The sequence below is a fragment of the Leuciscus leuciscus genome, assembly GCF_965113295.1.
Source record: "Leuciscus leuciscus genome assembly, chromosome: 4".
NCBI classification, from domain to species: domain Eukaryota; kingdom Metazoa; phylum Chordata; class Actinopteri; order Cypriniformes; family Leuciscidae; genus Leuciscus; species Leuciscus leuciscus.
This window is the reverse complement of record NC_138728.1, coordinates 39025980-39049335: the sequence shown is the minus strand read 5'-3', so window position 1 is coordinate 39049335 and position 23356 is coordinate 39025980. Positions and strand designations below refer to the sequence as shown.

Genomic DNA, 23356 nt, shown 5'->3' with positions numbered 1-23356 from the left:
CTAGACTCCTCGCGGTGCAATTAGAGAATTGAGATGTCCTTCAAGATGGCTGAGCTCGATCGGTTTCCGGGTCATAGGATGGAGGACGGAGGAGAGAGGAGACGAGGAGGGATATTGAAAAGCACCCATGCTTTGTGTGCCACATGGGAATAAAGACGCCAGTACCATCTATTCTTTATATCTTTATTTGTTGTCTCTGGAACAATACAACGGGCACCAGGGGGGTGCGAAACGACAACCATTCAACCCGAAATAAGTAATATAACCATTCCAATGACTCCGAAGCTGTTCGGTTAAGGTAAAAAAGTTACTTAGAGCACCTTTAAGCAAGTGGTTATGAAATAACAGAATACTGATTTAATGACTCAGCAGCGTCCTCCATCGGCCCGGTGGGCTGTCAAAACATGACTGTACATTCAAAAATGATTACTAAGTGATATGCTAATGATTTACAATATGTTTTAAATTATTTTTAAAAAGAAAAGTAAATCATGAATTAAATAAAATCAGATCAGATCATTAGTAGATGGTTAAGTTACTAGGCCTAATTTATAAATATCAAGTGATTAATAATATATGTCAAATTTGTTTTAGCATCATTATCTCAATCAATGGTTAATAATGAAAAAACAATGATCAAACCAATGGTGAATCATCAGTATATAGTTTATTGATGCATCTTGAAGTTGTAAGCAGGCCTTCAGTGTTCAAAAGCACAAACATGCAAGTGTTAAAGCAATGTTTTAAAGAGTAATTTATTAGTTTTCAAGCAAATAAACATTTACAGTCAGGGGATTGCAGTGGGTTATGTTAAGTCCTTTCACTCTTCAGCACAGACTTGTGTTAATGAGAGATAATGTGAACCAGTTTTACATTCCACTGAAGTTCACAACAGGTTCACAGCAGTTAAAGAGTCCATGTGTATCAGAGAAGACAGCTGTCTGTACCCTCACCAGTCAGCACTTACACTGCAGTAAATGCATGAATAAATCATTATACAAAGCTTTCTGCATCCCCTAATCTAAAGCCTAAACTATTCATCACACATAAACATGTTATATATCATTTATAAATCTTGCTGTTACAAATTAAGTGTGTAACGCGATCTCATGAGCGTATCGGTACGTAAGGTGTCGGTCTGGCATACTTGAATTTGTATAAACACTAACGTACAAATGTTAACTTTACTTTTCTTTACTCTACTTCTCCCCAGCATGAATTTTCATGTGGACTTTAAGGTTTCCAAGTTGATTAAAAGTATTTCCACACTGTTGGCATTTCAAAGGATTCTTTTCTTTGTGAACTCTCATGTGTTTTGTAAGGTTTGCTTTCTTAGTGAAACTTGTTCCACACTGTTGGCAGGTGTAAGGCTCCTCTCCATTATGAACTATTAAGTGGCAAGTTAGTTTTAGTTTTTGCCTGAAACTCACTCCACACAGTTGGCAGACATAAGGGCCCTCTGTAGTGTGAACTCTCATGTGCATTTTAAGGTTTCCTTTGTGCTTGTAAATCTTTCCACACTGAGAGCATGTGAAACGCTTCTCTCCAGTGTGAATTCTCATATGTTTTTTAAGGTTTCCTTGTTGATTGAAAGTTACTCCACACTCTTGGCAGGGGTACAGCTTCCTCCTTCTAGTGTGAACTGTCATGTGCATTTTAAGGTTTCCTTTTTGCCTGAAAGTCTTTCCACACTGAGAGCATGTGAAAGGCTTTTCTCCTGTGTGAATTCTCATGTGCATTTTAAGGTTTCCTTGTTGATTGAAAATTACTCCACACTCTTGGCAGGGGTAAAGCTTCCTTCCAGTGTGAACTCTCATGTGAACTTCAAGGTGTCCTTGCTTTTTGAAACTTAGTCCACACAGATGGCAGGTGAAATTACCTATAGTCCCCGTCTTTGGTGTATTTTGAGCCGTTTTTTGTGAGGAAGTTGTTTCAGCCTGTGAACAATTCAAAGACTTTTCTTCAGTTATGATATCATGATGTGTCTTGTACTGATCTTTCTCTTCCATTTCATTCAGATCTTGACACTCCTTTCTCAACGGCATCAGGTCTGAGGCGAAAAAAGACAGAAAAGTTAATCCCAGTTTAATGCCACAAAGCACAAACATTAAGACTCATAAACTAATAACATGCATATTAGATCCTATACACCAGGGGTGCCAAACTCAGTTCTTGAAAGGTTTCCAGGATGCATTTGCACCACCAATATGAACTCAGAAGTGACGTATGCCTTCACAAAAGTCCTGCCTCTCTGGTTGTTGTGAGACTTTAATTTTTGACGGGGTGGCAGACTTATATATTATTGACAGCACTGAGAATGCAAGAGCCTGAGCACTCACCACTACCGTCCGTCTTCCTTAGTTTACAATCTGTTTAACAGTCCTATCTTAATACATTATAATGCACATGTATTTGATGACTTGATGGGATAGCAGAAACGAGAATGGAGTTCACTGGAAAATCTGCATTTACGTGCATTTTAAGAGAATGGTGTGGGCGCACGTGTGAGGATTTACTCTCAGTAATTCTTATTGTCATTAAGAGATCATTGACACTCCTTGGTAACACCTGCAATGCTAGACAGACATTTTCTATCCATATGCAAAGGAGGGACAAAGGAAAGTGACAACATAAAGGTAAAATAATGTGTAAGGGTCAAACAGGTCAATTTAGTGGAATTGGAAACACTATTTATTAGCAAGGTAACTTAGAACTTAGCAATTTAAAACATTAAATTCGTAAGCAAATAACACAAAAACACTTCTCTTAATACAAGCAAGACTTTTGATTATTCTAACACATAAAACTGTCTAACACAAACACACGCACATTCATACGAGTAGCAGAAGGAAAGAAAGTGAGGAAAGAATGAGTTTTAATAGTGAGATGATGAAATCCCAAGTTTCTGGCAATGCACGTATAAGACATGACTTGAACGAACCATCAATCATTAATTTAACTCTTCTGTCGTTTCTTAGGCAGGGTTTTTGAGCTGTGCCATCTTCTTCCCCTCTAGTCGTAAATCATGCATTATCTGTGGTCTCAGCTCTAGCAGAGAGTACAGTTTAGACATGATTCCTATCATACGAATATGATACATTTTACACTGATTTCAATCAAGCCATTTTCTGAAATATGAACAGCCACACACAATGGTACCAAGCAAGGCATATTTTAAATGAATCATTCAATAGTTACAACAATTGCATGACTTTTATGTGATCTAAGCATAATAGTCACATATATAGTTTGTAGACATGATATAAAAGTATGTAGTTGAACGATGTTCGATTATAAGTCTGTCAAGAACTGTTTTGGGATGATTTTATGTATTTTGATATTTAAAGTCTCAGTGTGGCAAGGGGGGCGTGGTTCAGCGAGGTCTGTGACAGGGAAAGCGAATAGGGAGACAAGCGCGGCCTAAGTGGGTCAAGTGCGAACGACAAACACCTTTGCTCTTGTTTCAGTAATTGGCGTGAAGAGACCATAAATGCCACCTGGGAGTTGAGAAGTGGCATAGAGGGACTGACTGAGACTTGTGACAGCGTGAGAAAACTCTGGAGAGCTCTGGTGGACTGAGTTACTGAGAGCGCACGCAGCGCGGATTTATGTTTTTGTGTGATCTACTTGTTGTGAAATAAAACACGAGTCTCATTCAAGTCGAGCCAGTCTTCTTCCATCCAACATTATTTTGAACTTGTTACACTCAGTCTCTGTGGTTTTAAGAGATTTCACCCTGGGGTCGTTCAGAGGTCCTTAAGAAGAAGGTCTGTTTTAGATATTTTGTCCTGGGATCAAAAACAACCTCTGTTATCTTGGTTGGTACTAAGCTGGGGGTTCTCGTTGGTTAGCTCAGACTGGCTGAAGCCTGGATTTTATGTCCTGGATGGTTGATTTGGGATTTGGGGTCTGGAGTCTTGAGTTTAGTGTGAAATTATGTTTGAACGAATCATCTGGAAGATTAATTTGTGTTTGGTTCGCCCTTAAAGGTCCCATGACATGAAATTTCCACTTTCTGAGGTTTTTTAACATTAATATGAGTTCCCCTAGCCTGTATATGGTCCCCAAGTTTCTACACATTTTAATCAGTGTAAATCGAGCTTTTGCTATCTTTCTCTGCCTTTGATAAAATGGAAGCTCAACCGGGCTGATCTTGAATCTCCTCCTTATGACGTCATAAGGAGAAATGTTACCTCCCCTTTCTCTGCTTTGCCCGCCCAGAGAATATTTCTCGCCCATGAGAAAATGAGCTAGGAAGTAGAATGTGCGCACGATTTTAGTTTGTCCACGAGAGATATCGCCTCATGGCTTTTGAGCGAGCTAAGCATAATAATTGCTCAATAATTGGATGTACAAATGAACATCGAATGGTCAATACAGAGCTGGGCTTGCTGAACGTAGGACAAGTAAGTCAACAAATTATAAGTGTGTTGCTTTACTGTTTATGGTTACCTAGCTTCTTACACGTAGAATGTGGCTGTCACATTAGCTATGCAGTTACTTGCGCTAATGTAAAGGTAGACAGCATCAAGTTACACATACTGTAACGCGAGTGTTGTACATTTCTTTGTTATTTGGATAACCGTTTTCCCTTTGGTTATATGGCGCGAGCGATATCCGCATTTCAAGATCGCAGAGCTTGATGTAATTGTAATAAGATAAATTACAGACGTTACAGATCTCTCATGGAAAGGCAACAGTAGGTTAGCGTTAGCTACATGATGATAACTGTAAACCATCCGAATAAAGTACCGTATCCAGACATAATATTTTAAACTAACCATTCGGAAACGTCCTGCTGGAGCCGCTGAGTTGCAACTTCTTCATCCGTTGCTTCTCCATCTGGATCAGATTCTGGGTCAAACTGAAATGCTTGAACGACTGCGTGTCTTCGTGCCATTGCAATATATCCAACATAAACAAACATGCATGGTACCGTTGCCGCAAGATGGTCAAGGCCACACCCAGCCTTCACCTTGCGCTGCCTTTCTCCTCCTCATTAGTATTTAAAGCTACAGACACCGAAACGGCCCATCTGAAGGAAGCTCATTCTGGGACTGGCTTGTAGTGGCTATAATTCTGCACCGAGGCTGAATTTTTGGAAAGAGATTTCAGATACAGTACTAAGGACCACTAAGGACTATATTAAAGCCTACAAAAAGTAGCATGTCATGGGACCTTTAAATCCAAACAAAAGACACGGGGCTCAAGAGGTGGCATTAAAAACAGATTTCGCAGACAAGGATCCCTTCACCCTTTTCCTATGATGACTCTTTATGATGAGAATCTTGCGTTGGCCAGTGTTACACTCACTTATACTGACACCTACTGGCGTGCATCTGTGCAGCGTCATACAAAATTAAACGTAACGATGGCGGTGCATGTACATGCTGCAGCTCAGCGCTCTCGTTAATAGGTTTTCTGTAAGTTTACTTGTTAGTGAGTGTTATGTATGCTAATATAAACATAAAATACAGCCAACACGAACTGATAGACATTGATTCGATGTACATCAGCGGTGTCTTTGACCACCATGACTTCCCGACGGAGATAACGAGGCCACCGGGGTCTCTGTGGATTACTGTTCCCGCTGGGCGACGACGGAGGCGGCGTAGAGACAGAAGGCAGAAGCGAGACCATAGAGCCAGTATCTGACTGTAAAGTGTCGCCTTTATCTACCTAGAGAGCACCCAGTTGTCATTATCACTGCTGTTTACATCCCCCCTTCAAGCTAACACTACCACAGCTCTGGGCTATTTGCTAACTGCTATTAGCAAGCAACAGAGTGCCCACCCAAATGGGGTATTTGTAATAGCAGGTGATTTTAACCAGGCCAACCTGCAGACAATTCTCCCTAAACTTTACCAGCATGTCCAGTGTCCCACAAGAGAAAAAAAGCACTCTAGACCATGTGTACAGCAATATTAAGCATGGTTTCAAAGCATCGGCTCTTCCCCATCAAGGCAATTCTGATCACATCTCCTTATTTTTAACTCCGGCATACAGACAGCTCAATCAGTACTGTGAAACCAGCTGTTAAAGTGATCCGAGTGTGGCCTGAGGGTGCATCTGAACAACTTCAGGACTGCTTTGAATGCACTGACTGGTCTATATTTGAGGATGATAACATGGACACTTACACCTCCTCTGTGCTGTTTTATATAAAAAATTGCATGGATACGGTTACCATCACAAAACAAATCCGTATCTTTCCAAACAACAAGCCATGGATGAATAAAGATGTTTGACTCCTGCTCAGGGCCGTAACATGGCTTTCAGGTCTGGTGACTCACAACAGTACAATGTTGCCAGGTCGGAACTGAAAGGGGCATCAGAGACGCCAAGGCGGCCTATAGGAGGATTGAGGGGCACTTCGAAAACTCAGACCCCCGACGTGCATGGCAAGGGATATGCCACATCATAAACCAGGGTAACAACATCAACTCACCGACCAATAACAGCACTATCTTAGCTGGAGAGCTCAATCACTTCTTCAGCCGCCATGAGGTGATGGAGGCAGAGACTGCTAGGACCCCAGCTCCAACTACCAACAACTGGGCACTTGTTCTGCAGACTGCTAAGGTACTACGTACACTCCGTAATATCAACAAACGGAAAGCAGCGAGTCCAGACGGTGTCCCGGAATGGGTCCTCCAAGACTGTGCCAGGGAGCTGGCTGGGGTCTTCACTAACATTGTCAACATATCTCTGTCACAGAGCTCTGTCCCTACCTGCCTAAAAACCTCTATAATTGTGCCACTACCCAAACAGACTGTAATAATGGGGCCCAATGACTTCATGATAATGGGTGTCAATGCCACAGGTCTGTAGTGTTTGGAGAGACTGGTGCTGAAAAACACCAAGGCTGCTCTACCAATCACTCTGAACACTTATCAATATGCTTACAGAACCAACAGATCTAGGCCTACAGACGATGCCATCTCCACTGCCCTCCACACTGTCCTGCAACATCTGGAACAACCCAGAACATATGCAAGGCTGTTATTTGTGGACTACAGTTCTGCATTTAACCCCCAGCTCGCTTTTTTTTTTAAATCAGTGCAAAAGACTCAAAATAACTCTTGTTTTTGATTTTTGTCATACAGGCAAGTGTTATACATCATTCAAAACTGTTAAATGTTTGCTTTTATTTGTGTACAGTCATAATAAAAACAAAATGCTTACTTAAAAAAACTTAAAATAAAGGAAAAAAACGATGCACATTCTTGCCGTCTCTCTCCTTGTGAAGTTCATTCTGAAACGCGGCAGAAAATGACCTCTAACTCAGAGAATGTGTGTCACGCGATTTGAAGATACGATTTTTAAGGTAAGACATTTCCACTCATAATAATAAGCATGTTATTGTTGTATAAACTTTACATTGTAGCAACTAGTTAAACTGGTGCCAGACTAAAATGTAGACTACGTTATGAAATGAGATTGGAGTAAAAACATGAAGCCTAATGTCATACATGTATATGTACCTATATATAGACAGAAACATGTTGAAATGTGAACTAGACAGGTAGGCAACCTTTCAATGCTAAATTTATATACATGTACGACAAGGATATTTTTCGATAATAAAACACAGCATGATAAAAGTAGTCTAGTATGAGTGTTTACTCTAATATGGTGGATATTATAATGTTTAGACCTGTGTTAACTGTTAAATACTGTGTTTGTGGATATCTGCTCAAACGTAGATATGTATAATATGGTAACAATAATGTTTCATAGTTTGGATCGCTTCAGTAAATGTTCTCTGCACGCGCTGTGAGTTTGAGTCACTCGCACTGTGCATTTGAAAAGCAAAACGCACCAAACAGTAGGCTTCATGTTTTTACTCCAATCTAATTTCATAACGTCATAATGAATGGAAATATTTGAAGTAACATTTGATAATCAATATATTTTTCTCTAGTGTAGTGTTATTGAAGTGTTCCTTTTTAACGATTCATAGGCCGCCTGCTATAGGCTATTATTATTATTTTATGCAGCCCTACACGTATATGCCTACAAGGCACAACAAACCTGGTGTCCATAATTAATTATATATATATATATATATATATATATATATATATATATATATATATATATATATACACACATACATATACACATACATACACACAGAGAATCTATCTCTATGTTGCTAGCAAAGGTGGAGAGTTTATTAATAGGCTAAATCAGGTTATTTCCTGGTATAGTGAGGTAAAAAAAGATCCTAATAATTTTTGACTTGTGAGATTTACGGACAGACATTATCCTCTCATGCCGTTACAGATGCTGCATTTTGAATGCAAAATGTCCGAGGCTGTTCGATTTAACAAGCGCATTTCTTTACACACGTACGCGTCGCGCACACACACGCGCGCAATGAATTGGAAACACTCGAACTGCGCCAGTGGACGCGCACCGTTATGAATGCCTGTGCAGCAGAGGTGGGACAAAGTCATTGTTATGCAAGTCACAAGTAAGTCTCAAGTCTTTGCCCTCGAGTCCCGAGTCAAGTCGAGTCAAAGATGAGGCAAGTCCCGAGTCGAGTCAAAAGTCAAAGCCAACAAGTCTCAAGTCGAGTCCAAAGTCCTACCATTTTAGTTTCGAGTCATTTCAAGTCCTCTTACCACAGAAATAAAATGTATACAAATCATGTATGTCTGTGAGATTTGTACTTATTTAAACCTCTTTTTATACAATGACATTAATCAAATACAGTAAAAAACTGACAATTTAATTTTCACAAAAAATGCCTGTATTTCAACAGCATATTGCACTAGAACAATGCACAGCATGCAGCTTCAGTCCTGTATTGTATTGACCTCATATTGCAAAACAGTTTAACTTTCATATAGACATGGGTCGTTTTAGCCTAAACCTTTTTAAACATGTCATCAATAAAATCCTCACTCCTCAAAATCATCACTTCTGAAAAACTGGACCAACCTGATAATATAATTGGAATGCCTCCATAGAGACTGGTGTGTATGTGAGAGAGAGAGAGAGATTGAGATTAAAAGAGACAGGCGTCTATTGGGGACTCGGCTATTATTTGAAGTTTTACGGTACATCCGATAAGGTGCTTAGCATTCGTTCAAAACTTACCTTTTTTGTCGACTAGCCTACCTCGTAATTTTTATAGCCAAATACCCTCGGTATCATTTTGCCAACTGGCGCGTTGTTGCTCTTTGCGCTTCATTGGTTGTCTTGCAATGTGCCTGCTTACGCCGTTTCACACATACTCCGTGTGCAGTGCGTATGCGGTGCGTGTTGCAGTGCGTATGCGGTGCAAGACCAGCATGCGCAATAGTGCTTTCACATATGCTGTGTTTGCAGTGCGTGATCCGCGGCTGTACCACAAATACATACTCACTATTTGTATTTCAAATCCAGAAGTTATTAGCAACTTATATTTAAAAAAAAAAATGTGTCAGCATTGCGATTCTCTTTGTACACACGTATACACTCTTTAATAGACATTCACGTTTAAATACAATTTAAACAACGTATTATTTAATGCATTACTCTTATATAATTATATATTAAGTTGCTCAAGCAAGTGGTAAAATATTTAACCATGTACTTATATTAAAATCGCATAGCCTACATTTTAAATTAAAACTTAAAATTGACAAAAACAGCACACTCATACTCTTTCTTTTGCATAATTTAAATCTTTATACAATAAATCTTGCATGTCACAAAAAACTTGTTTTTCCACCTTCACGAATGAGACGAGTGTTCATTATGTTGCCTTGTTGAAATATGTATTTTCCCTTGATTTACCCCGGTCTTAACGTCTCAGCATTGCGATTCTCTTTGTACACCTATACACTCTTTAATAGACGTATTCACGTTTAAACACAATTTAAACAACGTAGGCCTATTATTCAATGCATTACTTCTACTTATATTAAGTTCCTAAAGCAAGTGGTCAAATATTTAACCATGTAGGCTACTTATATAAAAAAACAGCCGACTCTCATGCCTTTTCTTTTATATTTAAATTAATACAATAAATCTCGCATGTCACAAGGAACATGTTTTTCCACCTCCACGAATGAGACGAGTGTCGTTCAACTTCATTATGTCGCCTAGGTAAATTGTAGTTTTCCTTGCTTTACCCTGGTCTTAAAGTGAAAATAGTATTTAATTAAATACATTTATGGTGAGATTACTACATTTTATTAAATTAATCGCATTTATGGTGAAATTACTACATTTTTAGGTCAATCTGTCTGTGTTCATTTTGACCATGAAACATGCGCTGTCACTTTAATTCCGCGTTTGCAGCACAGCAGAAATAGACTCGGTGCGGAAACGATCTCTGCACTGCTGTATACGCACCGCAACTGGAACGGATCGACGGACTGCAACCGCGTGCAGTGTGAAAGCTCTGACCTGTTAACATGGGTACGGAAAAAAAATACGCACCGCTGGCGCATACGCACTGCAAACGGAGTATGCGTGAAACGGGCGTTAGATGCTGTCGAATCAAAACAACGTGGGACTACAGTGATTGGATGTCGTGCAGGCAGCGCGCGCGCTCTCTGCATGCATACAGGTGGTGCACATTTTTTTCACAGATGCAGATAAACTGAGAGCGGCGCGGCCGTGTGGACATTTTTTTCCCCAGTTTTCATGGGAAGTAGCAAGTCTTCTCGAGTCAAAAGGCGCAAGTCCAAGTGAAGTCACGAGTCATTGATGTTAAAGTCCAAGTCGAGTTGCAAGTCTTTGTACATTTTGTCGAGTCGAGTCTTAAGTCATCAAATTCATGACTCGAGTCTGACTCGAGTCCAAGTCACATGACTCGAGTCCACACCTCTGCTGTGCAGCAATGTGAAACAATGGTAAGCACGCACGCAACTTCTACGGAAGACTGTATGTTTCGACTTTATTCTCGAAATGTTTCGACTTTAATCTCGAAATGCTAGATTATTTAAATTTTTTTACGGATTTCTTTCTTTCTTTTTTTTTCGTTGTGGTTCAGGGCTTCCGTAGGCTATTCTGATCTTGCTATGACATTTTCTCGTAGTGCAGCTGGCTCTAGAGTCAGTATTTTCTAACCATGTCGGGGGAGTTTTATGCGAATGAATAAGAGGATACTAACTAAAAGAGTAAAACAAACGATTACCAGTTTAAAGGGATACTTCAGGATTTAGCATTAAGCTTTGTATTAGTAGAAAACCTGTAGTATTTTCGAATTACCGTGCTTTCCACCCTCATATCCCCCTGAGATGAGAGATTTATGTTTTTTTTTCTGGAAAAAAAATCCTCCGATGACACAAAAATCATCATTTTGCGTCATCGGAGGATTTTCTGGCCAGAGGCTAAAGACTACAGCCAGTAGGAGGGGCTGTTCCACATGTTTTCAACCCGCCCATAGGAGATGGGATCTCACTCACAGAATGTACACACAGTATCAGCCGTCTTTCTTTGGAAGCTAAGCTAGCAGGCTCTTGTTCTGTGGAGAAAGCTGAGTAGTAGGAGAAAGCTGAGTATTAGGGGTTACCATCCTCTTTTTCCCGGACATGTCCGGCCGTCGCGATCGTCCAAAATGTCCGGGATTCGGCTTTTGCTTTAGCAGTCGCCATTCATTGTTTACATGCACACCTTTTGTTTCAATCTAACTGAATTCATTCCGACTGGTGAATCTGAATGTAGTGTTTACATGAACGCTAAACAAGTGATCGGTTGATGTGCGTTTTAACATTGCTAAGAAAATTCCCGCTCCTCCGTGAGAGATAGGAGACCGATGCGTCTCAGTAATGACGCCACCGGCCTCGCGCCGTTCTCCCGCGGCCCTCAGCCTCGTCCTGCTTGCCACAGTAAACATGATGAATGGCGACTGTAGAACGCAAAAGCCGAATCCCGGACATTTTGGGCGATCTCGATATCCCGGCCAAACTCGTCACGGAGACTCACTAGTAGCCTAACCTTGTTTTCAACTGCGCTCTCTAACCGGGAGGCGTGGCTTGGGAGTGGCCTCATAGAGCAGCGAAGCAAGTGCATTCTGGGAGTTGTTGTCTTTCATCCACATAAGCCAAAAATACATTTTCTGGCTTTTCTCAGTCTAGAAAGCTCCAAATTCAAAAATGTCTTCACATTTCTTCTACATAAATGACCTATTTTAAATACACATTCATCTTTCCAGAGGTGAAGTATCCCTTTAAACTAAAGGTTGGACTCAATATAGTGTTCCTTACAATTTACAAAAGATCCAGTGGTCCATGGATATTGACATGGAGCCAGGAATCGTGTTTCCTGACGTTCATGTGCCTGATTTCAACGCCGGGGAAATAAGTGTTCATTTAAAAACCATCCAATTATACAGAATATAAGATGATAAATATGTAATCGATGCAAAATATAACAATACTATACAGAGGGTATGATTTTACCCGAAAAAAATATTTGCCACACATATTGACAAATCGATAACTGCAAATCCACGTTTCGCTGCCTGGAGTTGTTTCTATGAATTGCAGCGATATACAGTATTTGCTTCTCTGTTCTGTAGCTTTTGGCAGTCTGTAAAAATATACCTCAGATTTCTTGTCAAATGTATTTGTAGTGAAGGGGTGTATTGGAATCCACTGCTGCTTCAATGTATATGTAATGAGTGATTATAATCAAGGTATTAATCAATATTTTTCTTTCTAAATATCAAATGAGTTGAATGACTTCTCTGGAGATTTTACTTTGTTATAGAAGTTACCAGTGTGATCACTGAAATGTTCTTTTCATGTATTCTTTAATGTCTGTATTTGATATCTGAATGCCAGCTTCCAGAATTTAAATAGGGACTTGATTTGTGTTTGAGAAAGATCTTCAATGTGTTAAAACACATAGGGGTCATTGAAGCCAATAGTTTAAGGGACCATTTCTTTGTTAAAGCCTTACTTTCCAGTTAGACTAAAGTGTAGCTCTCCTTTAGAACGCATTAACGCATTATCTTGATGTTTTGAGAGGACTCTCCTGTTTATAGTTAGAGCCTGGCCAAATCCAACCTTGGAAAAGCTGTGTCTCGGTGTGTGTGTGTGTTAGTCTTCTTGGTTACAGGTTAAGGAACCACTGGTATTGTTGCAGATTGACTGAGTTGTTGTTCGGGACATGCTGAAAATCATAGGCTGCCTCAGTCTTTTTTGACACTCACCAGCCGACGGTGACGTCACGCACATACCATCTATAGATTACGCTAACATTAGCCTACTTTTAGCCTTTCCCTGGTGTTGGTTCAACCTCCGCTAGGGATGTAACAGGTCACAGTTGATCCATACGGACCAGGCCCCACGGTTCATCACACATGATTCACGGACTAACTGCTAATTTGACCATCATAGAGTGAACATTTATCATTTGGACGTGTTTTGTCTTGTCAATTTACACAGTCAAACAATTTTAAACGTGGAAGAAGAGGCGAAAATCTGCATTTACCTGGGCTGCCCGCCCTGGTAAATGCAACCCCCAGGAAGATAACATTTGAATTCCACTTTACGAAATACGAATTTCGCGTGACACGTGCAAATTGCGTAAATCTTTCATCGACTGTGAAACTGATGCGCGGGTCGTCAACTAATCCAACGCGGCAAACTAGACATCAACTGCATGCTGAACGGTTGCTTAATTCAGGACCTAATTTAGACAAGTTATCTTCTTTTCTTTTTTTTGTCCATGAAAAATAAACACCAAACAAAGATACATTTTTACTAATAAAAAGACGGTGAAATTTCAGCCATTTTCTCTTCAGTGGGGAATTGATGTGTCATTATAAGTTTCAAAACGTGGTGAAACCGTAAAATGGAATTCTGAGTCATCTATATGATATCCATTTAAACAACATAGACTAAACAATATATAGACTGAAATCGCGAAATGGCCTTAATGGCCATTCCACGATTGAATGGCTTAAAAAAAAAAATACAAATGGTTGCCTTAAGCCTCATTTGAAAGTCACATTGGAATAAACTAAGGACAGTCCTGTATTTCCCAGGACAGTCCTGTATTTCAGCTCTATTTTTATTGTCCCGACTTATTAGGAAAAATTCATGTTTTGTGCCGTATTTTTTCCCTCCTAAATTGTCTTTGCTAGGTTATCATATAAAAGCGAATACCGTATTTTCCGCACTATAAGGCGCACTTAAAAGCCTTTAATTTTTTCAAAAAACGATAGTGCGCCTTATAATCCGGAGCCTTATATATGGATCTGGCGCCTTATATTAATGTCTGTAAAACAACCGCTGACTTAAACCTTGTTTATACTTTCGCCTGGCACCGGAGCGCGAGCCTCCGCTGACTGCGTGCGCACCTCCCCAAACAGACGAGGCATTTATACTTGACGCAACTGTTTTGTTTTAGACTGAACACCAGACCATACAACTGATTTAGACGCGCAAACTGGGTGCCGGTGTGATGAGATGTACTAATATCCTTCTGCTCGGGCAAATTCGGCTCAAAGTCGTGCATCTTCGGATGCGGAGGCGCGCGCGCTGTCACAATGACGTCATTTTGCCGCTTGCGCGCCTCCGCATCCGAAGATGCACGACTTTGAGCCGAATCTGCCCGAGCAGACGGATATTAGTTTTTTATTACCTTCGCGCTCATGCGGACGCGTCGAGTATAAACAAGGTTTTACAGCTCAGCCACTTGTTTTTTCATATTTTTTTGCAAGTGGTAGATCTTGGTTTACATTTGGACTTTGGATGTGATCTTAGGCTTGAAAAGGTTGGTGACCACTGCATAACGCAAACCCAGTCAAACGTTTGACTGCAGTATCTTCTATTCTATGCGCCTTATAATCCGGTGCGCCCTATATATGAAAACAGTTCTAAAATAGGCCATTCATTGAAGGTGCGCCTTATAGTGCGGAAAATACGGTAGTAGTTTCTGTCACGCGAGAAAACAAAATGACCATCCAATCACAATTCGCTATCGATAACTTGCGGTTTGTGAAGGCGGGATATAGAACTGGTAAGTCCCGCCCATCCGTAAAACCCCAAGTGGACCTCTAGGTTGAAAAATCGTCAATGCAAGGGAATGTGAGAAAATAATTATTTTCTGGTCCCAATCGAATTGTGCCATGAATGTGAACATAGGCTATGTTGTATGTGAATTTTTTATATAATTTTTCATGTTACGAGTTTGACAGTATATTGTATGATTCTTTGGCTAGCAGTTGTGGAAAAGACATAACGAGAAAGACTACATGTCGCCTATGTGACGTCACCCCATAACACATTTTCCTTCCACTTGTCAAATCACGGTGCTAATGCTGCGATAATCTATGGAGACAGATCGAGATGCCTGTGTGTTTTGTACCCAAATGTCACCATTCAAACAAAATGGGCTGTTCTTTCTTCAGATTCCTGTCTGATGTGAGAGAGAGCGCGGAGGAGATCGAGTCAGACGCGGAGAAGTCAAAGATGCCTGTGTACAATTAAGGCGAGACATGGCAGGCAAAAACATCTTCTTTTTTTTTTTACTGGTCAATTTTAAGATTATGGGATATCTGTCTTCAATAACGCAATAACACTCTTACAGGTGAAAAAAAAGTCCGAAATACACATTTAGGTCTTTATTTTACTACACTTGGTCTGTTTGCGTCTGTAGATTTCTCATAAATTCAACAAAAGTTGGCGTTCTAAATCCTACGCATACAGCTCGAACTAGCTGACGTTAAGGTTAGCAAACTCATATGTTGTTATATATCTTAGGTGCAAGCTAAATTGAGATTTTACTGTTAAGCATTATCCATGCATTTTACGAGTAACTGACGCCAGCTAGCTGTTACTTTCTTTACTTTAGATATTGAGCAATAGTTTATGGTTTATTTTGACGTGACGGTGGTTAATACTTTCTCAGTAACAGTTAGCAGTCAGTGCAGTGCACAAGGTAGGCTAACAGTTCCTCTTGCTTCAGGACCATTTTGCTTTTATTCCTGTTGGTAAGATATAGATATAAAATGTAATTTTGAATGATATAAAGCAAACATTATTGTTGAATTGTCTGCAATATTGCAGCTCATTCTATTATGCTTTTATATTAGATTAGATTTATCAAATAGTTGATAAGGAATAAAGGGGGAGAGCTCCTTGGCTGCATGCTTTCAGTTTCAAATGTTTATAATTTTTTTCCAGTACAAGATTCTTTGTTTGAATATTTTGTCTCTTTCAATATTATTATTCTATAATATGTTTGGTAATAAACTGGTATTAAACTGGCAAAAACAAACTTTTTTTTTTCTTGGGGTGTGGCGGGGCATCATAAGGGAATTATGCTTATACGACAATATTATATTATATTATTATATTATATCCAAAGTGGCTACCAGCGGCAATGGGCGCACCCCTTATTTCTGTAGAGCTGGACATTTCAATAGGGAACAAATGACTGAGTTCAACTTGAGAAACTAACCTGTTTGTTCCTCGGTTTCTTCATGTTTCACCCTGAATGTTTCTTCAATCTTCATCTCTTCACTCTCCTCTTTAATAAACTCCATCTTTGTTTGTTCCTCAGTTTCTTCTGGTTTCACACTGAATGTTTCTTCAATCTTCATGTTTTCACTCTCCTCTTTAATAAACTCCATCTTTGTTTGTTCCTCAGTTTCTTCTGGTTTCACACTGAATGTTTCTTCAATCTTCATCTCTTCACTCTCCTCTTTAATGAACTCAATCTTTGTTTGTTCCTCAGTTTCTTCTGGTTTCACACTGAATGTTTCTTCAATCTTAATGTTTTCACTCTCCTCTTTAATAAACTCCATCTTTGATTGTTCCTCAGTTTCTTCTTGTTTCACTCTGAATGTTTCTTCAGTCTTCATGTCTTCACTCTCCTCTTTAATAAACGCCATCTTTATAATGGTGTCATGTGGATCTCAGTTCTTCGCCAGGAATTTTTCTGTGTTTTGTTTGTGTTTTTTCCTGTTTAAAATGAGAATAATTAACAGAAAGAAAAATAGATGCAAACTAAATTTCTGTGAGCGTCTCAATCTGCTCTAGTTCAACTAGTAAGGGAGTCAGTCAGATTTAATGCACTTAAATCACCTGATTAGACAAAAAATAGCACTCGAAATTAGCACGACAAATTATAAAAACATTTAATATATTTAATATATTTGTAGAACTAGAGATATAAATAGAAATGTAGCGCTTCGAATCACTTAATCATTTAGAAAAAGTATTTGATTCAGACCGATTTAAGTGTACTGGTTCGACCGGTTCACTAAAAAGAACCGGTTCAAAAGAACGATTCGTTCACGAACCGGACATCACTAATTCACTGATGCTGAGTCCCAATTCGCATACTATCCATCCTAAATAGTATGCGAAACTAGAATTAGTACGTCCCAAATCGTAGTATGTTGAAATGAGTATTCCAAAGATACCCGGATGGTCTACTATTTCCGGTTAGAATTCGAAGTGCAGATCAATGCACACTCTAACGGCTAATATTGCCCACAACCCATTGCGTGCGGGAGGGAGGAGCTTTGCGGTGATGTAGACATGGCAGTCGGATGCAGCAGCGGAGATGCGCCCTCAGTTTTTAAGTGTAAGAATTCAAATGTTTAACCCTAATTAAAGTTATATTTTTTTGTCTCGTAATATTAATGGGTTTATGTTGTGCCAAAAAAGTACCGTGTTTATCTTGTAGTGTCCGATGAAGATACTGAGCGCCTCATTGCAGGCTACAAAACAATAAATAAAAAGGCTCTAGTACAGTGTCATGCAAGTGTCTTTTTTATGTATTTCTTTTGATGTTTCTGTCTGACTTATTTGTAGTAATACTGTGGCTGTACAAATGTTAACTTTATCAGTCCAACCAAAGAAACATGGTTACTACACTTTTACTATAGTAAAACCATGGTTCATTTTCATCAGGGTATTTTTTAAGTATTATACATAAGTATAAGATTAAGTATAAAATACGTTAAACAATAGTTACACTATAAACTTTCTATATTTAACTCAGAAAATAAGTAGCTTTCGTTACACACATTTGCACATGAACGTCAGAACCAGCCGCCTCACAAACGACCTGCGTTTGGTTGATCTACGACGACGCCCTGCTTCACTCCTACATTTGGTAAAACAATAAAATTATATTGGATATATAAGAATGAATGAAATGTAAAATGTTTTGTTAACAGTCGCGGAGTGCGTAACTAGGCAACCACGTTCTCGTTTACGTCATCGAAGTATGTCCCAGAACGTGCATACTCTTTTGCTACACACTCAAAAGTATGTAACGTTACTTTTTCATCACAAAAAAAGTACATACTTTTAGGTCGTAGTATAAGTAGGCGAATTGGGACTCAGCCTGAGTATTTAAAGTATTAAAGTATTTGATTCACTGCTCGCCAGAGACCGAATTGAAACGCATCTTTTGTTACTCACGAGTTTTCATTGTTACTTTGCTCACACGACGTTAATAAATGTTAGATAAAGCAATGCATTGTTAAACTTAATAATGCCTGAATCAGTAGACGTCGCTTGAAGAAGATTAAACGGTTTCTATCGCGTTAAACACCTTAAAACACAAACCTCTCTTCAGCCGAATCACAACAGATGCGGGAGCACGGCGCCGCCTTATGACGTCACACTCGGATACCAAATTAAAAGTCCTGTTCACACGCTGCAGGTTATAATGACAAAAGTGCATAGAAATTTACAGAGATTTCATTTTATTTTATTATAAAAGATGACAAAATTCAGAGCTGAAAGTATTGGTGAAATACATTTAATAACCCAATGTTAAGTTTATAATACGTGACTTGACTTACCACAGAGTTAAGACTGAGTTGTTATTGTTAAAAAAAAAAACTAGAAACTAAACCTAATAAAACGATTTTTGTTAATTGAAATACAGCTGAAGTACTAAAATCACTTACTGTAATAAAATAAAAATAAACTATAGAAATATTTTTTAATAAACAAATAAAAATGACATCAGCATAACAAAATTACAAAATTAAAAGTTTTTAAAGTCAAATATATGAAATGCAGAACTACATTTAATTAATAAGAAATACAAAAATACATTTTGCCGAAAGCAATATTAGCTTGCTCAAATAAGTATATACATGTATTATGTTTTAAAAGTTCTTGTAACTTATTGGTTACCAAAAAAATACTAAAATGTATTAGACCTAAAGAAATATATTTAAAAATTCATACTTAGTATGCAAATATTCAGAGGCTTTAAGTGTTACACTTTTGTACTGTAGGTATTGTGCTTTACTGCTCTAAACTATTTGACAGTCGCAAAATCCTCTTTGCTGGTACTTCAACTATATTTTAGATGAGCTCAAACAAACCTTCACTTTCAGCAGATGAACTGAGAATGATTCTTCTAGTAACACTGAACACATGACAGCTGTGGTCGTGATATGATGTCACGGTCTGACGCGTTTTATTTTATATAAACATGAATTCAGCATATAACAAATATTAACACACCTCAAAAGTCATAAAATATACAATCTACTTGACTTTACTGCAAAAATAGCATTATTTTAATCCTGCCAAGAGGTCACGCCCCAAATGAAAATGACACCATGTAAATTTCAGATTTTTTTTTATTTATTTAAACATTTTGACAAGATAAACATAAAATAAAATAAAATTGACAAGAACAAATGCATAAAAACAGAGAAATTGTATGAACTCTCAGGCTCACCTCAAGGATATCCTAAAAGAGGTACAGAATGACAGAAAGAAAGAAATTAAGAGGGGACACTGAATGACACATGGTTAGTCAGTTAAAGATAGATCTCAATAGTAAATGGAAAACAACCTTTGAAACATACTTTAAGAAGAATTATTTTGTTTTAGGGCCCGCCCTCTTCTTCCCCCATCCCTATCTTTTTATTAACTTCTCAGTTTCTCCATCCAGAGCACTGGCAGTATTCCGATTCTGTCGGATAGATTCTTTAAAAAGAAAAAGAAAAACTATTAGAACTTAGGTATGTGTGTTGATATGTGGCATAAGTTTGCCCGTTTTAACTTAAAGCTGGTTTTCCTAACTTATTAAGACCGTGGGAATAAGATGGGGAAAAAAAAATCTAGCACTTTATGGATTCAAAATGTAATATGGAAAATGTCAGTAAAAATTATAATAATTCTGACAGAGTGAAGTTTACTCCAAATTTGATCACAGCCTCACTATCAATCTTCTCATCACTATAGGCAAGAAAGTGTCAATGTTTTTCCTATAATGCTGAATATTAAGTAACACTATAAAACACGAATAAAACTTACTGAGGACAACATCTTTGATGGCAAGTTGTTCAAAGGCATATTTCCCATTTAACCCACGCCAATAAATTTGCTTTGCTAGCAGGTTTGTCATTAGTTTTAGTTTGTCATTAGGGAAAGAGTAACAGTATTAGTGATACTAATGGTGGACGATGCTATTTTTTGCCCTCCCAGCCAAGTAAAGAATGAGGTTTGTCTAGATAAAATATAAACGCAGCTCTACAATGATAATGTTATTGTGTTTGTGTGTTTAGAGGCTTGTTGGCGTTTAGCCGCTTTGATATGTTTGCTTTCTTAATTTTTAATGCCTTCTGCAATGTAATGTCTTTTCTATAGGAAGAATAATTGTAATGGAGGGTGATTTTTACTCTTGAATAAAAAGTCCTTGAAAGATCATTGTGACGCTATGCTTTTTGCATTAATGCAATAGACATTGAGGAGCGCACGTCCACAATATTTGATATTCTTGATGCTGCTCGATCTGCTGCACTGAACCGCTCTGCAGACTAATATGAATGCATTAAATATATGTGCAAAGCAAAATGACTGTGAGGTCACACACTTCACAAAGCCCTAGGTACATTGTAGATTAAATGTGGCTACTATGATAATAATGAACAGATGTCAGCAAAGTTAGCTAAATTAGTTCTATATATAAAATACTAAAATAATTAAATGTTCACTCCCTAACACAAATAAAAAAATCACTGTTGTAGACAACTGCTTTTAGAAGTCACAATTAAACAAAGCAAATATCAGTCCAAATTTTTTGACATAGGAAAACATACCAGTTTTCATCGGTATTCCCCCTGTGCAACAATGCTCTCCTCCAGTTTCACCAGTTCATTAATTGATGTCAGTGGGAATCCAGAAACTTCTGGCACCTCCAATGCATGTGGGTAATTAGTTTGCATTTGGAGCAATATCATATTCTGTTGCTGCTTAATTGTTTCCATTCTAGTCAAAATCTCACAGAGAACTTCTGTAAAATATAAACACACTCAAAATATATTTTATTTAATAGTTTGTTCACAACTGACAGTTTCCCTCATCGCAGGACCCATTCATTCATCTTCAAAACACATTAAGATCAGGGTTCTCAAGTTTTATCAAAAGCTTGGAGTGAGATCACATGCGGTTAGGGGAGGAGCCTTAATGGAGGCCCGCCCCCGCTTGTCCCCGCCCCCCAATTTTACCCATTGTTCATAATTAACCAGCACAAATTGAAATTATAACAATTGGTAAATCTGATAAATGACAGAGCAATTCATCACATCAAATATACTATTTAATGTTATATTTCAAATTACAAATATACAAAAATATAACAAATTGCCCCTCGTGAGAATTTTTTTTGCATTTTAATGTTAAATCCATCAATCTGGTGCACTTTGAGAGTTCAAAATTAAAAGCTCCAAACTATATTCAGTGTGCAAATTAAACAGAAAAATTTAAACCTCTTTTAGTTACAGTGTCTATTTACATTACACCTACTACATAATAATAGTTATAATATTAATCCTATGACCGTAATAGCCATATTTTGTAAAAAACAAATGCACAAAAAAATAAAGGAAACTTTCATAATTAGATTTGTACCTATTTCTATACTTGAAAGAGATAAGCACATGATCTTTTATTTTGACGCAAACTGCATCAAGCTTTTATTTTGGCGGAAAACATGGTTTACAAACGCCTCTCATTAAATTTCTAGTGAATTGCGGTAATCGTCAAATATGCAGATATGGAAATAATCTGTAACTGGGTTATGGGTTCCTACACTCATGACATGGCCTAAGTGTTTTGAAAGTAGTTATGCTTACCGCGGATTACTCATCTCTCTCCTGATCCTCCTCACTATCATCATCATCATCACAGGAGCTGATGAAGGGCAGAAAACATACTGTATATTTTGACACAGTTTACAGTGTCTGCTTTAAGGGCCAGTTTCTATTGTTTCACGCTATTTCTCTGCACATTCCTTGCGTTTCTTCTCCATCTCGCTGAATATTTTGACAGATCCACACTGACACTGCTGCACGCTCGCTCACTCATTTAAAGTTGTGATTGGGCCAGCCCAGTGTCAATCAAGAAAAGAACCAATGGGCCGCTGATCTACATGTTTCATGGGCTGGTCTGTCAGAAAAAAAATAACTACTTTTTTTGACCAATGCATTACACCAGCACAAACCCAGCGCGTTCGCGCGATGTTGTTGGTTACCTAGTAACGAACGTACGGTGCGTGTGCGTGCACACTTTGTGTGGGTGCGCCTCGTACACAACGTTATAAAGCTTGCAGGACAACTTGGTTGGCATTGCCTTTTCAGCGTGAGAAATACATGGTGTGGCGTGTGAGCGTGTGAACTGGTTGAATTGCGTGTGGACTTGAGAACCCTGTTAAGATATTTGTATTGTCACCTGAGATATTTCTATCCCCCTATTGTTAGTCCAAGAACTTCAAAAATCATATCAAACTAAATAAGTTTCATGTTGCTATAGCTATACCAGAAATAAAAGCCAATGTTGCTAAACATATTTCCAAGTCATTTAATGAATTCTGCTGTGTAGTAGTAATTGCTGAAAACACTTACGATCACACACTGGCTGATTGTTTATCCTGGGCTGGTTAGGGGGTGCCATGCTAGAGGTCGGTTTGTGGACACCAGGAGAAACTGCTGGTCTGGTAGCAGCTGGAGGAGCAATAGCTGGTGCAGGGGCTAAAGCTAAAGCTAATGGAGCCCTGGCGATTTTCACTCTAGGTTGCTTATTAGGGATGTCACAGTCGTCGTCTTCACTCTGTATGAGTCAAACAGTCTGTATGTGACTCTATTAAACAAAGGAAGTTAAGTCAATATAGCAATCATGATTAGGGCAGCACAATATAACATTTTAGCATATCCGCAAAATAGTCACATCACAGGATGTGTTGATGTCATGCACTTATAGGGATCTTAGTTGATCGGTTTTGGTTCGGAAAAAATACAAAAAGAAAAGAAAAATGAAATTTTACCACAATGAGTGCTATACCTTCTCTTCCTTTTTTTTATACGCTGGACGGTTTTCCTCGTCATCCTCTTGTAGCCCTGTTGAAATTATCTATATTA

At 38.5% G+C, this 23356-nt stretch overlaps 1 protein-coding gene and 1 long non-coding RNA gene across 4 annotated transcripts in view; both read right to left on the bottom strand.

The window, feature by feature from the left end:
* Positions 1 to 730: 730 nt before the first annotated feature.
* Positions 731 to 18640, bottom strand: LOC309497379 (uncharacterized protein). The gene is made up of 3 exons (XM_082167628.1): positions 18540 to 18640; positions 16417 to 16919; positions 731 to 2050 (listed from the first exon to the last, which is right to left on the bottom strand). The coding sequence occupies exons 2-3, from the start codon at positions 16847 to 16849 to the stop codon at positions 1200 to 1202; spliced, it is 1284 nt and encodes a 427-aa protein (XP_082023754.1). The 5' UTR covers positions 16850 to 16919; positions 18540 to 18640; the 3' UTR covers positions 731 to 1199.
* A 406-nt stretch (positions 18641 to 19046) lies between these two features.
* LOC309497476 overlaps positions 19047 to 23356 on the bottom strand; it is a 72636-nt gene continuing 68326 nt past the window's right edge. For 2 of the 3 annotated variants that reach the window (XR_014205547.1, XR_014205549.1), the window contains 3 exons: positions 23280 to 23335; positions 22844 to 23078; positions 19047 to 19925 (listed from right to left, as the gene is read on the bottom strand). This is a non-coding gene — a long non-coding RNA (uncharacterized lncRNA). The remainder of the gene's footprint in view (positions 19926 to 22843; positions 23079 to 23279; positions 23336 to 23356) is intronic. The other variant, XR_014205548.1, reaches the window with a different exon arrangement.